The sequence below is a fragment of the Chlorocebus sabaeus genome, chromosome 5 (assembly GCF_047675955.1).
Source record: "Chlorocebus sabaeus isolate Y175 chromosome 5, mChlSab1.0.hap1, whole genome shotgun sequence".
Lineage (NCBI taxonomy): Eukaryota > Metazoa > Chordata > Mammalia > Primates > Cercopithecidae > Chlorocebus > Chlorocebus sabaeus.
In genome coordinates this window covers 582,229-596,320 of record NC_132908.1, presented here as the reverse complement: position 1 = coordinate 596,320, position 14,092 = coordinate 582,229, and the positions used below count along the sequence as shown (strand labels likewise).

Below are 14,092 nucleotides of genomic sequence, written 5' to 3'. Positions count from 1 at the left end.
GGCCTCCCAAAGTGCTGGGATTACAGGCTTGAGCCACCGCACCCGGCCAGCTAATTTTTATGTTTTTAGTAGAGACGGGGTTTCACCGCGTTAGCCAGGACGGTCTCGATCTCTTGACCTCGTGATCTGCCTGCCTTAGCCTCCCAAAGTGCTGGGATTACAGGCATGAGCCACCGGGCCTGGCCAGTTTTGTTTTATTTTTTTTAAGACGGAGTCTCTCTCTACTGCCCAGGCTGGAGTGCAGTGGCACAATCTCGGCTCACTGCAACCTCCCCTTCTCGGGTTCAAGCAATTCTCCCACCTCAGCCTCCCAAGTAGCTGGATTACAGACATGCGCCACCACGCCCGGGGTTTCACCATGTTGGCCAGGCTGGTCTCAAACTCCTGACCTCAAGTGATCTACCCACCTGGTCTCCCAAAGTGCTGGGATTACAGGCGTGAGTCACTGTGCCTGGCCCATTTTATTTTATTTTATTTTATTTTATTATTTTTTTTTTGAGACGGAGTCTCGCTCTGTCGCCCAGGCTGGAGTGCAGTGGCGCAATCTCGGCTCACTGCAAGCTCCGCCTCCCGGGTTCACGCCATTCTCCTACCTCAGCCTCCCCAGTAGCTGGGACTACAGGCGCCCGCCACTGCGCCCGGCTAATTTTTTTTTTCTATTTTTTAGTAGAGACGGGGTTTCACCATGGTCTCGATCTCCTGACCTTGTGATCCGCCCGCCTCGGCCTCCCAAAGTGCTGGGATTACAGGCGTGAGCCACCGCGCCCGGCCCATTTTTTTTTTTTTCTAACTTTTTTTGTAGTGATAGGGTCTTACTATGTTGCCTAGTCTGAACTCTTGGCCTCAGGGGATCCTCCTGCCTTGACCTCCCAAGTAGCTGGGATTATAGGTGTGCACCACCACACCCAGTCCTGTGTTGTCATATTTTAATATTTGATAAACTTATAAGCATTCCCTCTTGTGTAATTTTAGGATTACAATTCTATTTTTCATTAGAATCTCCTGTCTGAGCACCATACGTGTGGCCCTGGTGAACTGAGACTGGGGGAACAGTCCCAATAAGGATCAAACTGCCCCACCTGACGTGGGTGTGGTGGGGACCTGCCCTGCCCGGAGTCCAGCACACAGGGGCACTCAGCACACACCTGAGCAAACTCACGCTAAGCAGGACCCCAGCGACCCAGCTCTGGAAACTGACGTGGGGACACTGATGCTCCAGGGAGAACAGCCGTCTGCTCAGCCCACCTAGGGCCAATGTAACACCTCGAACAGGCTGGATGGTTTCTCCTGTTCTTTCATTTCAATTTAGAAAGGACGGACACTTTCAGAATGAGCAGATACTTAGTGATACAGCTTTGATGGTGTGGATAATAACAAAAAATCATACTTTTTGGTATTATGGTTTTTTAAAAAAACCAGCTCCACACACACGGGAGCTACATCTTCCATCTCTATCCCGGACACGAGCAGTAGGCACGGTGAGGAAAACTAAACCAGGTGGGAAGGGCTTCAACGCTAATGACCAGGAGGTGGCTCAGCAGGGAGGCTAAGGGTTAAGTGCAGAGGCAGACAGAGGGGCAGGCTGCTCCTGGGGGACCGGAGGGACCCTGCCTCCAGAGGAGCCCAGGAGAGCCTCACGTGGCTGCCACACACCAGGCTCTGTCACAGCGTAACTGCCAACTCTTCACAACACTGAGACTGGAATCAAAACCTTTCTGTTCCCCCACAGGCAAAAACCTGGGCAGTCACCACTTGCTGATAATGACTTATGGGTTAAACTGTCTATGCGAAGGCCGGGCGCGGTGGCTCATGCCTGTAATCCCAGCACTTTGGGAGGCCGAGACGGGTGGATCACGAGGTCAGGAATTCGAGACCATCCTGGCTAACACGGTGAAACCCCGTCTCTACTAAAAAATACAAAAAACTAGCCGGGCGAGGTGGCGGGCGCCTGTAGTCCCGGCTACTCGGGAGGCTGAGGCAGGAGAATGGCATAAAAACCCGGAGGCGGAGCTTGCAGTGAGCTGAGATCCGGCCAGTGCACTCCAGCCTGGGCGATACAGCGAGACTCTGTCCAAAAAAAAAAAAAAAAAAAAAAAAACTGTCTATGCGATGCACTCAGGCACCAAAGCTCTTTTTTTTTTTTTGAGATAGAGTCTCACTCTGTCGCCCAGGCTGGAGTGCAGTGCACTCGGCTCACTGCAACCTCCGCCTCCCCAGGTTCAGGCGATTCTCCTGCTTCAGCCTGCTGAGTAGCTGGTAATACAGGTGCCCGCCACCACACTAAGCTAATTTTTGCATTTTTAGTAGAGAGGGGGTTTCACCGTGTTGGTCAGGACGGTCTCAATCTCTTGATCTCATGATCAGACTGCCTCAGCCTCTCAAAGGGCTGGGATCACAGGCGTGAGTCACCATGCATGGCTGGCACCAAAGCTCTTTAAAAAAATCCAACATAACAATATTTTAAACTCAGCAGGTTAGGTGACGTCAGTTCTTATTACTTACGCTTTGCACTTGCTGTTATTACTATTATTATTACTATTTGGCATATGTCAATTTTTAATAAAGTAATTTAAGAAGCTGACGTACTCTCTCTCTCCCCCCACCAGGAGGACCCAGGCTCTTTAGAGAGATAGCCACTTCCAGGGCAGGCAGGAACCACATCTGCTGGAAGTACCAGGCTGTGCCAGGACGCAGGGAGCTCCAGGAACTCAGGGCATAGCCCAGGATGCAGGTGCTGCCTGAAGAGGCTCCAACATCAAGGGGGCCATGTGAGTCCCAAACCAGACAGGAAAGGAGTGTGATGCTCCAAGGGAAGAGAACCTTGCTGAATCCACGCTGACACTAGCGAACACCAAGGGGCGTGCATTTTCACGGATATGTGACACTAGGGAACACCCAGGGGAGTGCATTTTCACGGATATGTGACACTAGGGAACACCCAGGGGCGTGCGTTTTCACGGATATGTGACACTAGGGAACACCCAGGGGCGTGCGTTTTCACGGATATGTGACACTAGTGAACACCCAGGGGCGTGCATTTTCACGGATATGTGACACTAGTGAACACCCAGGGGCGTGCATTTTCACGGATATGTGACACTAGGGAACACCCAGGGGCGTGCATTTTCACGGATATGTGACACTAGGGAACACCAAGGGGCGTGCATTTTCACGGATATGTGACACTAGGGAACACCCAGGGGCGTGCGTTTTCACGGATATGTGACACTAGGGAACACCCAGGGGCGTGCGTTTTCACGGATATGTGACACTAGGGAACACCCAGGGGCGTGCGTTTTCACGGATATGTGACACTAGGGAACACCCAGGGGAGTGCGTTTTCACGGATATGTGACACTAGTGAACACGCAGGGGCGTGCGTTTTCACGGATATGTGACACTAGGGAACACCCAGGGGCGTGCATTTTCACGGATATGTGACACTAGGGAACACCCAGGGGCGTGCGTTTTCACGGATATGTGACACTAGGGAACACCCAGGGGCGTGCGTTTTCACGGATATACCTATCGACAGAAGCAGCCATGGCAGCAGTGCACACAGAGGAGGCACGGCATGGCCCCGAGGGAAGTCACCTCCTCCCTGCTGACCAGGTGAAACGGGTCCTGCTGGCATCGGCTGACCCAGAGACTCCTCTCAGGCAGGAATCAGGTGGGCACAAGCCTCCGCGGGCAACCACTAGGACTGTGGCCGGCTGACACGGGCAGACATCAGCCTGCCACTGCCTTGGCAGAGCCTGAGGACACAGACACGCCTCGGAGCAAAGCCGGCGGCACAGGCGGAGCAGGGTCCCCTGTCCGTGGAAGCTTCGGCAGGGGTCGGGCCCGGGCTCTGGCCACACTCCGCTCCCCTGCAGCAGTGACTTTCTGGACCGAAACACAGCACCTCGGCAACCCTGATCGGTGTCACTGTGTTTGTGTTCAGAGTCCTGAATTCTGATGTCATCTAGCCTATTACCGCCCCTCCCAGCGAGGTCTGACACACAGGCTCTCCCTGCTGTGCCCAGGTGGTGCTGTGCCCAGGTGGCAGACAACACTGCTGTCCAGGAAGTCAGGCGAAAGCCCACCAGCGGCCGCCGGCCCAGGGCAGGGAAAGCAGCACACAGGCCCGTGCTGTCGGAGCTGCTGGAGAGTGCTGTGCTTGACCGCCCGGCCTACATCTTTACTCAGGGTTGACATGAGGTTCTTACATCCGGCCGCTGTACAAACTGTAAAGTACCTGCCCATTTCCAGGTCTCAGCTCTTCTCTTCTTCCATCCTCTTTTCTTTATTTCTTATTTTTTGAGACAGGGTCTTGCTCTGTCACTAAGCTAGAGTGCAGTGGCGGATCTCGGCTCTCTGCAACCTCTGCCTCCCAGGTTCAAGCAATTCCCCTGCCTCAATCTCCCAAGTAGCTGGGGCTACAGGCATGCGCCAGCAAGCCCAGCTAATTTTTATATTTGTATTTATATACATATTTTTTGAGGCAGAGTTTCACTCTGTCACCCAGGCTGGATTCTGTGGCGCAATCTCGGCTCACTGCAAGCTCCGCCTCCCGGGTTCACACCATTCTCCTACCTCAGCCTCCCAAGTAGCTGGAACTACAGGCACCCACCACCTCGCCCAGCTAATTTTTTGTATTTTTATAGAAACAGGGTTTCACCATGTTAGCCAGGATGGTCTCAATCTCCTGACCTCGTGATTCACCCGCCTCAGCCTCCCAAAGTGCTGGGATTACAGGCGTCAGCCACGGCGCCCAGCCAATTTCTGTAGTTTTAGTAGAGACGGGGTTTCACCATGTTGGCCAGGATGGTTTCAATCTCTTGACCTCGTGATTCACCTACCTCGGCCCCCCAAAGTGGTGGGATTACAGGCGTGAGCCACCACGCCTGGCCTTTTTTTTTTTTTTTTTTTGTAGAGGTGGGGGTCTCACTATGTTGCCCAGGCTGGTCTCAAACTCCTGGACTCCAGCACTCCGCCTACCTTGGCCTCCCAAGGTGCTGAGATTGCAGGTGTGAGCCACCGCGCCCAGCCCTCTGCTCTTTTCCAAAGATGCTAAGCTGCGCTGGGCACAGTGGCTCATGCCTGTAATTCCACCAACTTTGGGAAGCTGAGGTGGGCGGACTGCTTGAGGTCAGGAGTTCAAGACCAGCCTGGCCAACACAGCAAAACCCCCATCTCTACTAAAAATATAAAAAATTAGCCAGGTGTGGTGGTGCACACCTGTAATCCCAGCTACTCAGGAAGCTGAGGCAGGAGAATCACTTGGACCCAGGAGGCTCAAGAGGTTGCAGTGAGCTGAGATTGCGCCATTGAACCCCACTCTGGGCAATGGAGCAAGACTCCGTCTCAAAAAACACAAATTTAAAAAAAAAAAAGACGCTAGATGGCTGTCCCTCTCATGGGATGGGCATGTCTTTCATCAGGGCCAGTTTACGCAGCCAGGCCCCCATCACCCATCCAGGATTCGAATCCTTCCCAGTTTGGTTTGCAGACTCTGTTCACTGTAAAGACGGCGAAGGCTGTTCGGGCGCCGAGAGCCTCTGCTTCCACTCTGCCATCTGGGAATACGGGATCAACTCTTTCCTGCACCCTTTCCACAGCTCCGGGCCCCCCAGCACCAAGCCCTCCGCACACCGTGGTCAGAAGACCCTTCCACATGCCCCTGCCCACTACCCCCCTCGTCACCAGCACTAGGGCCTGGCTGCTCCTGAGCCCCTCCCATCCCGCCTCGCCTGGATCACCTCCCCTGCTACCTCCACGTGCAGCAGGTTGGTGGGCAGAGGCACTCAGGGTATCTGGTCGTTCCCTGGTCTTCTGTCCTACACCCATGGGTCCCCACCCCTCCACAGCACCAATGCCCTCGTCCCTCTAATTTCTGAAGGACAAATGTCCAGAAATCTCTGCTGTACTCAAAATCTTGATCTCAGCAAGAGAGAGCCGCAAACTGCCGGTATCAGAGTGCGCCGTCATCCCCAGGTTGGCTCAGAAGCCTCCTCCCTACGTTAGGCTCAAAGTGCGAGTGCAGCCTGTTGACATCTGTTTACCATCGCTTTCAAGAGGACCGAAGAGGCCCCTTTTCCACCCAGCTCCTGCCCTGAAGATGCCCACAGACCATGGTCTTGGTAGGCAGGCCTTCTTCTTGCAGCTGCTCCTCTTCCCCACCACCTCCATAACGTCTGGTCCCTGACACCCGCCAGTGCCACAGTCTGCACATCCCTCTCCCGACCACCCAGGAAGTCAACCCAGCCAGACAAGCAGTGTCCCCACCTTCTCCTATTGGTTCGGCAGCGTTCCCTACACCAGGATGCTGGACACCAACACCTTTTCCTGCTTTCTCCAAGTGCCCGGCAGACGACACCCTGGCTGACATGGCCCCTGGGCCCCAGAACAGCCCTCGGTGGGGTGTCATCTGTACTACACACAGCCCAGGGAAGGACCCAGCTGCGATGCAGCCCCTTCCTACTCTACGCCAGCTCACAGGGGCTCCAGACCAGGGTAGAGGGCAGCTTTTCCGGGACCAGCAACTTTGCACCTTCCCAGCTGCAACCTTCAAATAGAACAAGAGGTGAATGTACCTGCAAGGATCCAGATTCCTCCCTTGTGTCCTTCCCGCCCACCTCTCAGCTCCCCCACGTGGCTTCCTTCCTGAAACACTTCAGTTTAGCTCATCGTGCAAGCCACAACATGTGTGCTCAACCCAGGAGTCATCTGTGTCCACGCCACCCTGCGAGAGACCTGGCTGGCACTGCCGTGCAAGCATTTGCCCTGCTACACGTGAGCTCTGAGAGCAAGTGCTAACGACTGGAGGTGGACATTAACTCACTCGTCCAAAAGTTCTGGCATCTGGCCGCTGTACAAACTTAACATTAAATATTCTACCTACTAACTTAACAGTTTCCTGAAAATTTAAGTAAGGCCATGACAGTCCAACTTATAAAACTGCACAATTAGAGGCCGGGCGCGGTGGCTCATCACGCCTGTAATCCCAGCACTTTGGGAGGCCAAGCCGGATGGATCACGAGATCAGTAGTTTGAGACCAGCCTGACCAACATGGTGAAACCCTGCCTCTACTAAAAATACAAACATTAGCTGGGCATGGTGGTGGGGGCCTGTAATCCCAACTACTTGGGGAGGCCGAGGCAGGAGAATCACTTGAACCTGGAGGCGGAGGTTGCAGTGAGCTGAGATCACGCCATTACGCTCCAGGCTGGGCAACAAAAGCAAAACTCTGTCTTACAACAAACCAACAAAATTCAGCACAATTAGCAAAATTTAAACGGGACACACAATCAATGTCATAGTCCAGCTCCCTCTCAGGAGGAGGTGGGCTTGTCTCCACAGCACGGAGTTAAACAGAAGGAACCTCACCACACACGGATGAGTCCAGGAGTGGCTCTAGAAACCTCCAGAACCCAGTGGCCTGCTGCCCTCATTCCCAGCTGGCCGTGGGAGCTCTCAGGCACAGCTCTGCTTGGTGCGGCTGGCCGGGAGGGAGGGAGGAGGGCAGGAGCCAGGGAGGGAGGGAAGGAAGGAGGGAGGGAGGAGGGCAGGAGCCAGGGAGGGAGGGAAGGAAGGAGGGAGGGAGGGAGGCGCAGCCAGGTCGGGAGGGAGGGAAGGAAGGAGGGAGGGAAGGAGGGAGGGAGGGAGGGAGGGAGGGAGGGAGGGAGGGAGGGAAGAGCAGCCCAGTGAAGGGAGAACAGATGGGCTTTGGTGACGGTCTCCAGGAACAGAGCAAAGGTGGGAGGCAGCCCTAGGCCCAGGTACAGAGGGGCCTGCCTAGGAGGGTGGGAAAGAGACAGGGAAGAACAGGCAGTCCTGAGGGAAAGAGGACTGTGGCTTCAGATGTCATGAGAACACTGGACGCTTGACCCCCAACCCTGCCTGGGGGCCACCTTGTTTGCCTCTCCCAAGGCCCCTCGCACGGGCTGTCTTTGCCAGGAATGCTCTCAAAACCCGGATGACAAGTGGCACTCCCACTTGGGGAGCTTGGGAAGGGTCTGAACAGCTCGGTGACACCAGCAGCTCCTGCATCTGAGGGCCGCTGGCCTGGGCTGCCCATCACAGGACTCGCTCAGGTGCGCCTCCTCCAGGAAGCCATCCCCGATGCGGCCGAGGCCCACATCCCTCCCATACACTTCCACGTGCTGAACCTCCTCCAGTCGGCCACACCACATCCTAAAGGTCCCTTTCTTATTTCTTCAAAAGTGTATAAAAGAAAAGACTCTCTATTTTGTTCTCCTTTGCACCCTCAGCTCCTGGCCCAGCACCTGGTAAAATGCCCAATAAATGACAGAACAAATGTCTGAAATGAGGGAGAAAAACTCGAGGGCTCAGGACTGGGCCTTCATGAGAAGTCCACAGCCAGAGCCGGGAAAAGACTGAGGGCAGAGCATGAGCAAGGCCAGGAAGAGAGAGGGAGCGAGGACCTGGTCCCAGCCAGTCAACAGAAGGCGGCGTCTCCGGGGCAGCGTCCCACGCGAGACCAGGGCAGGTGTGAACCAATGCCCAGCGGGCGGCCGGTCGGAGTTCGGGACATGAAGTCACTTGGGAGGGACTAGGTTGCCCTCAGGCCTGCGGGACTCTGGGGTATGGGACAGCGTGCCCCCGGCGGGAGGCCCGGTACAGGCAGAGCTGGCAAGTCGCAGGGTCCTGGCTGTCTTGAAAAAAGTTATAACGAGCCGGGCGCAGTGGCTCATGCCTGTAATCCCAGCACTTTGGGAGGCTGAGGTGGGTGGATCACAAGGTCAGGAGTTCGAGACCAGCCTGGCCAACACAGTGAAACCTCGTCTCTACTATAAATACAAAAATTAGCTAGGTGTGGTGGCGGGCACCTGTAATCCCAGCTACTTGGGAGGCTGAGGCAGGAGAATCACTTGAACCCGGGAGGCGGAGGTTGCAATGAGCTGAGATCATGCCAGTACACTCCAGCCTGGGCAACAGAGTTAGACTCCGTCTCAAAAAAAAAAAAAAAAAGAAAAAAGGTATAATGACCCACACAGTCCTACCTCCTGAACATGTGGGTTCCCAGATGCCGCCCAGGGTCACCCTGGGGCTGGGGCGGTCCTCTGAGGCTCGGGTCTCGGAAGAACTTAGTGTACATGGTGCCGTAGAAGCAGGTGTGTGGCAGTTACCCAGGCCCAGGTGGAGGGGAGGAGGAGGACGGGGGAAGAGCCATGAAGCCCACTGCTTCACAGGAGGTCTGCAGGGCAGCTCCTCCAGACCCTGAGCCCGCCGTCAACAGCTGCTACCTCCTGAGCCGCAATCCCTCGCCTGCACAATGGGGGTGGCGCTGCCTTCTCACAGGTGGCGGTGGGGGCTGCATGGGGGCAGTGGGAAGCACCCACCAGTGCTGGCGGGCACTCGTCACACGCTGGCAGCATTAGCTGTTACCATGGTGATCACCCTGTTCCTCCGAGAACACCACCCTGCTGGAGAACCTGGCACCTCCCAGAGGAAAGCAGACCCCAAAACACTGCCCCAGAAAACGAGCAGAAACCTCGAGGCAGGTGGATCACTGGAGGTCAGGAGTTTGAGACCAGCCTGGCTGACACGGTGAAACCCGACTCTACTAAAAATACAAAAATTAGCCAGGTGTGGTGGCGGGAACCTGTAATCCCAGCTACTCGGGAGGCTGAGGCAGGAGAATCGCTTGAACCCAGAAGGCAGAGGCTGCAGTGAGTCGAGATCGTGCCATTGCACTCTGGCCTGGAGGACAAGTAAGACCCCGTTTCAAAAAAGAAAAAAAAAGAAAACGAGCAAAACCCAATCAAGTGCAGGGGAAGAGAAGGGACTCCAGGCTGCATGGGTGCCCAACACCAACAGCAAGCACAGGGAAGCCATGCACGGCTGTCCAGTCACCTAAGGACACACAGCTAGAACCTCCCGCAAAAGCCTCAGCTAGCCCTGGGGATAAGCAGCCGACAACACACACTTGGTTTTCACTCAGGACAATGAAACACAGAGGAGCCTCTGAAGATAGTTTCCCCTGGAACTGGCCACTTTGGAGCCGTGAACTTCAAGTCAGATGAGAAGAAACGTTTGTAACTGTTTGGAGAAAGCTCAGGGAGTTGTGAAGCTGAAGAAGCTGGGACTCCCGCACAGGGTGCCCTCGCTCCCATGGGCACAGCAGGCAGAGTGCGGCCCCACAGACATCTCAGTGGCCATCAGACCCCAACATCCACAGCAAACCGCGATGTCAGCCTTGCTGTGTCCACAACTGCCTCCCTCCGTTTCTCCTCACAACTTGCCAGGCTCAAAGGACTGGAGTGTCACTCAGCAGCTTCCACCAACACTGACTCCCAAAGGAGCAGAGAGAGAAATAAAGTCAAGAGGATTAACCCCTTCTGAAGTCTTCCAGGATCTGGGCACACAAACCCTGACAAACGTGGCTGGAGGCAAACTGGCTCCCAGGAAGGTGTGTAGGGGACAAGGTACAGAGGGAGGAACTGCCTTAATCCAGGACTTTCTATGTCCTTCACAGAGCACCAGCGGCCCGGCCACAGCAGGATGCTTCCTGGGCTTGGGGGAGGGTGTGCACCCCATGAGGGTGGTTCCTCAGGGCCAAATGGGCCCACCACCCTGGCCCACACCCTGGAGCCTGACTGCAGGGTCGCTCCCAAACCGAAGCTTCCTCCTCCCCACCGTGTGCACCACCCACACTCCTGGACCGCTCAGAGGCACTCTATGCAAAGGGCTCTGTTTTGTCCTGAGGAGAGCATGAAGCACTCCCTAAGATCACTGCTGGGTGTCAAAGAAACGAAAACCTTTCCAGACCTACAGATCCAGAAACCCAGCGCACACCCGCATTAGGGGACACGGAAGAGCTCACAGGGGCTCCACAGGTGCTGGGCGTGCAGTCACATGCCACTGCCTCAGGTGCCAGCACTAAGAAAAAGGTCACTTTGATGACTCATTTGTTTGTGAAGCTGGAGAGGGCAATGTACGCTCACACACCTGTCTGAGGAACGCGCTAGACAGGCAGGTAAGTGATCTGGTGTGAGCTGAAGGAGCTCTGGGCCATGCTGGAGCAGCAAGCCCTGCACAGAAGGGGCCTCCCTGCCATAGGCACCCACCACCCAGCGGGGAGCCCTGCAGAAACATGGAAGCTGGAAACACAGAAGGCACCTCACAATAAAGGAGAGAAAACAACGAAGGTTAACACGTACGTGCTTCCCACGAGGGCCAGAGACCTAAAGCTCCTGCTACAACTCTTTCAAAGGAGAATAAATTCTCAAGATGCTGAGTCCTGAGAACCAGCTGCTCCTGAGTTTCCGAGACCCCCGCAGCCCGCTCGGGAAACCCTCAGATCCACCAACTTCACCCTGATGAAGAGGGCTGGCCCCTGGGGTTGGCAAGCTGCCACCTGACCACAAAGACCTGCTCCTTGTGCTGTGCACGTCTTAACCTTGAGGACTTAGACACGGGAAAGCGTGTTCCACAGCCCAGAGGTGCTCCCTTTTCTGCTCGAGGCCACAGGACTCCCGCGGGGACCTGGAAGTATGCCCCGGGCCCTGAGAGCACGTGGTGTCTTTCTAAGAGTGGACTCTCCCTCTGCTTCTGGTCCAAGCCACTGTGAGCCTCCAAAGTCTCTGCAAGCAGGCAGGTCTCCACGTCTTACACAATACTGGCCCCACTTTAGCAAGCATGTCAGAGGAAGTGTGGCAATGCCCCGCAGCCCGACAAAGGGGACAGGGAGGAAAGAGGGTCCTGTCTCTCCAGCTCCTGGCTGTGTGGTGCGGTTGGAGTAGAGGAGTTGGCCAGTGTGGCTGAGCTGGCCCTCAAAAGCAAGCATTCATGTCCCGGGAAAACACTGACCCTGATGAAGCCCAGCCCTTCCCGTGCTCGTCTGAACATGCACAAACACGCACGCCACCAGCCTCCTGGGAGTGCACAGCACCCCTGGAGCCAGGCTTTAGAAGGCAACGCCACCTGCACCATCAGCTTGGCCGCCCACCACCTGAGTCAGGAGTTCCCAACTCTGGGACAGTCACTGTCGCAGGCCAGGGAGGCTGCGGCTGGTGTAGGGGCCTCATGTGTGAGCCCCCAGTGCCCCTGGTGGGCCTTACACTTCTCCCCACCTAAAAATGGACCCAGAGCTCTTCCTCCCTGGCCCTTTTCAACCCCTCCTCCAGGCTGAGGCCAAGAGCACAAGCTTCCAGAGCCCCTGGTGCTGCTGCCCACTGCTGAAGCCGTGCCAGAAGGAAGCGCGCTCAGCGTCAGTCCAGGTAACCCCACACTCTGCCAACCCCTGAGTTAGAAAGTGGGGGATGCTGTGCCCACACTCTCAGCAGCCAAGGGCAGGCAACTCAGCAAACAGCAGACGCTCAGGGCAGTCAGACAGGACAGACAAGAGCCCAAGAAACAAAGCAAGGGGAGAGGTCAGGGACCAGGAGAGGTAAGTTCGCCAGTGTAGACGGCATTCCCTGAAGAGCAGATGGACTCTGGGGAGGCTGGATGCTGACTGCTCCCAGTTCATCTGGGGCCACCCAGGTCTTCTGGGGAAACATCCCATTCGGTCCAGGCCCCCATGAGGGGTGATGAGGACCACGCCGTCTCACTGACCCTGTTAACCACTTTGCTATGTTGAATACCTAAATTAAGAGGCACGCTCAGGCAGGCAAGCCCCAGCGATACGCTCTATCTTGTGTATTTTAGCCATGCAACCAGAAGTTAAAAACAAACGTTCAGGCCGGGCACGGTGACTCACGTCTGTAATCCCGGCACTTTGGGAGGCCGAGACGGGCAGATCATGAGATCAGGAGATCAAGACCATCCTGGCCAACATGCTGAAACCCTGTCTCTACCAAAATACACACAAAAAATTAGCCGGGCGTGGTGGCGGTCCCAGCTACTCGGGAGGCTGAGGCAGGGGAATCGCTTGAACCCAGGAGGTGGAGATTGCAGTGAGCCGAGATTGTGCCATTGCACTCCAGCCAGGCGACAGAGTGAGACTCCATCTCAAAAAAAAAAAAAAAAAGAAAAATGCTCAGTAACTCATTACAGAGGTATTTTCTTCCAGCACAAAGTGTTGACTCCCTCAGCTGTAAGTAAATACCTCAGGGGAACAGTCTGCCTATAAGGACCTGTCATCTGTGCATACTCCAGACAGGGTCCCAAGAGCAGTCCAGCAGCACCTGCGACCAGACCTGGGTCCCTGACACCTTCCCTCGGACTCCAGATAATCCTAGACCCATGACACCTTCCCTTAGACCCATGATGCCTTCCCCCAGATCTATTACACCTTCCCTCGGACCCCAGATGATCCTAGACCCATGACACCTTCCCTTTGGCCCATGACGCCTTCTACTGGGCCCGTGACACCTTTCCCCAGACCCCAGATCCTGCACCCATGACACCTTCCCTCAGGCCCACGACACCTTCCTTCGGACCCCAGATGATCCCAGGCCCATGACACCTTCTCCAGGATCCATGACACCTTCCCCTGAGATCCTGGACCTGTGACACCGACCCCCAGACCCCGGCTCCACGGCACCGTCCCCGCTGGGCGCGCCCCTCTGGTCCGTCCTCCTGCTCCCCGGCGTCACCTCGGGACTGGAGCCTGGGCACCCCGCAGCCGCCGAGCCACCGGGTCTGGAAGCCAGGCAAAGGCGTTCCTGGGCACGTTCGGCGGCGCTGGGAAGGGTCGGGCCGAGGGCGAGCTCCGCGCCCAGCTCGCCGGGCTCGGGCCCCGCGTAGCAGCGCGCGCCGCGGGTTGGGCCTTACCGTTACTGTAGGCGTACGGGGACTCGGCCGCGCCGTCCTGCAGGCTCTCCAGGATCTCGCCCTTGCCCACGTCGCTGTCGCCCACCAGCAGGAACTTGAGCAGGTAGTCGTAGCTCTTCACCGGGCTGCCCTGCGAGCCCATGGCCGCGCCGCCCGCCCCCCGCGCCGGCCGCCTGCCGGGGCACCGCCGGGTGATGCCGCGGCGTGACAGAGCCCGCGCCCCGCACCTGCGCCCGTTGCGTCCGCCCCAGGGCGGCCGAGCGGCCGCGCCCGAAGCCCCGCGCCGGCCCCGCCCCGCCCGTCGCCCGGGCGCACCTCAGCCTCGCCGCCACCCCGCCGCTTCCCGCAACGCCAGCGCCGCCGCGCTGC

General features: G+C 56.6%; 1 protein-coding gene across 1 annotated transcript in view; it reads right to left on the bottom strand.

Annotated features, from left to right (window-relative positions):
• Positions 1-14,092, bottom strand: part of RAB40C (RAB40C, member RAS oncogene family) — a 43,547-nt gene extending 29,455 nt beyond the window's left edge. The window contains exon 1 of the mRNA XM_007980258.3: positions 13,724-14,092. Coding sequence (XP_007978449.1) covers positions 13,724-13,865 — 142 coding nt within the window. The 5' untranslated portion in view covers positions 13,866-14,092. The remainder of the gene's footprint in view (positions 1-13,723) is intronic.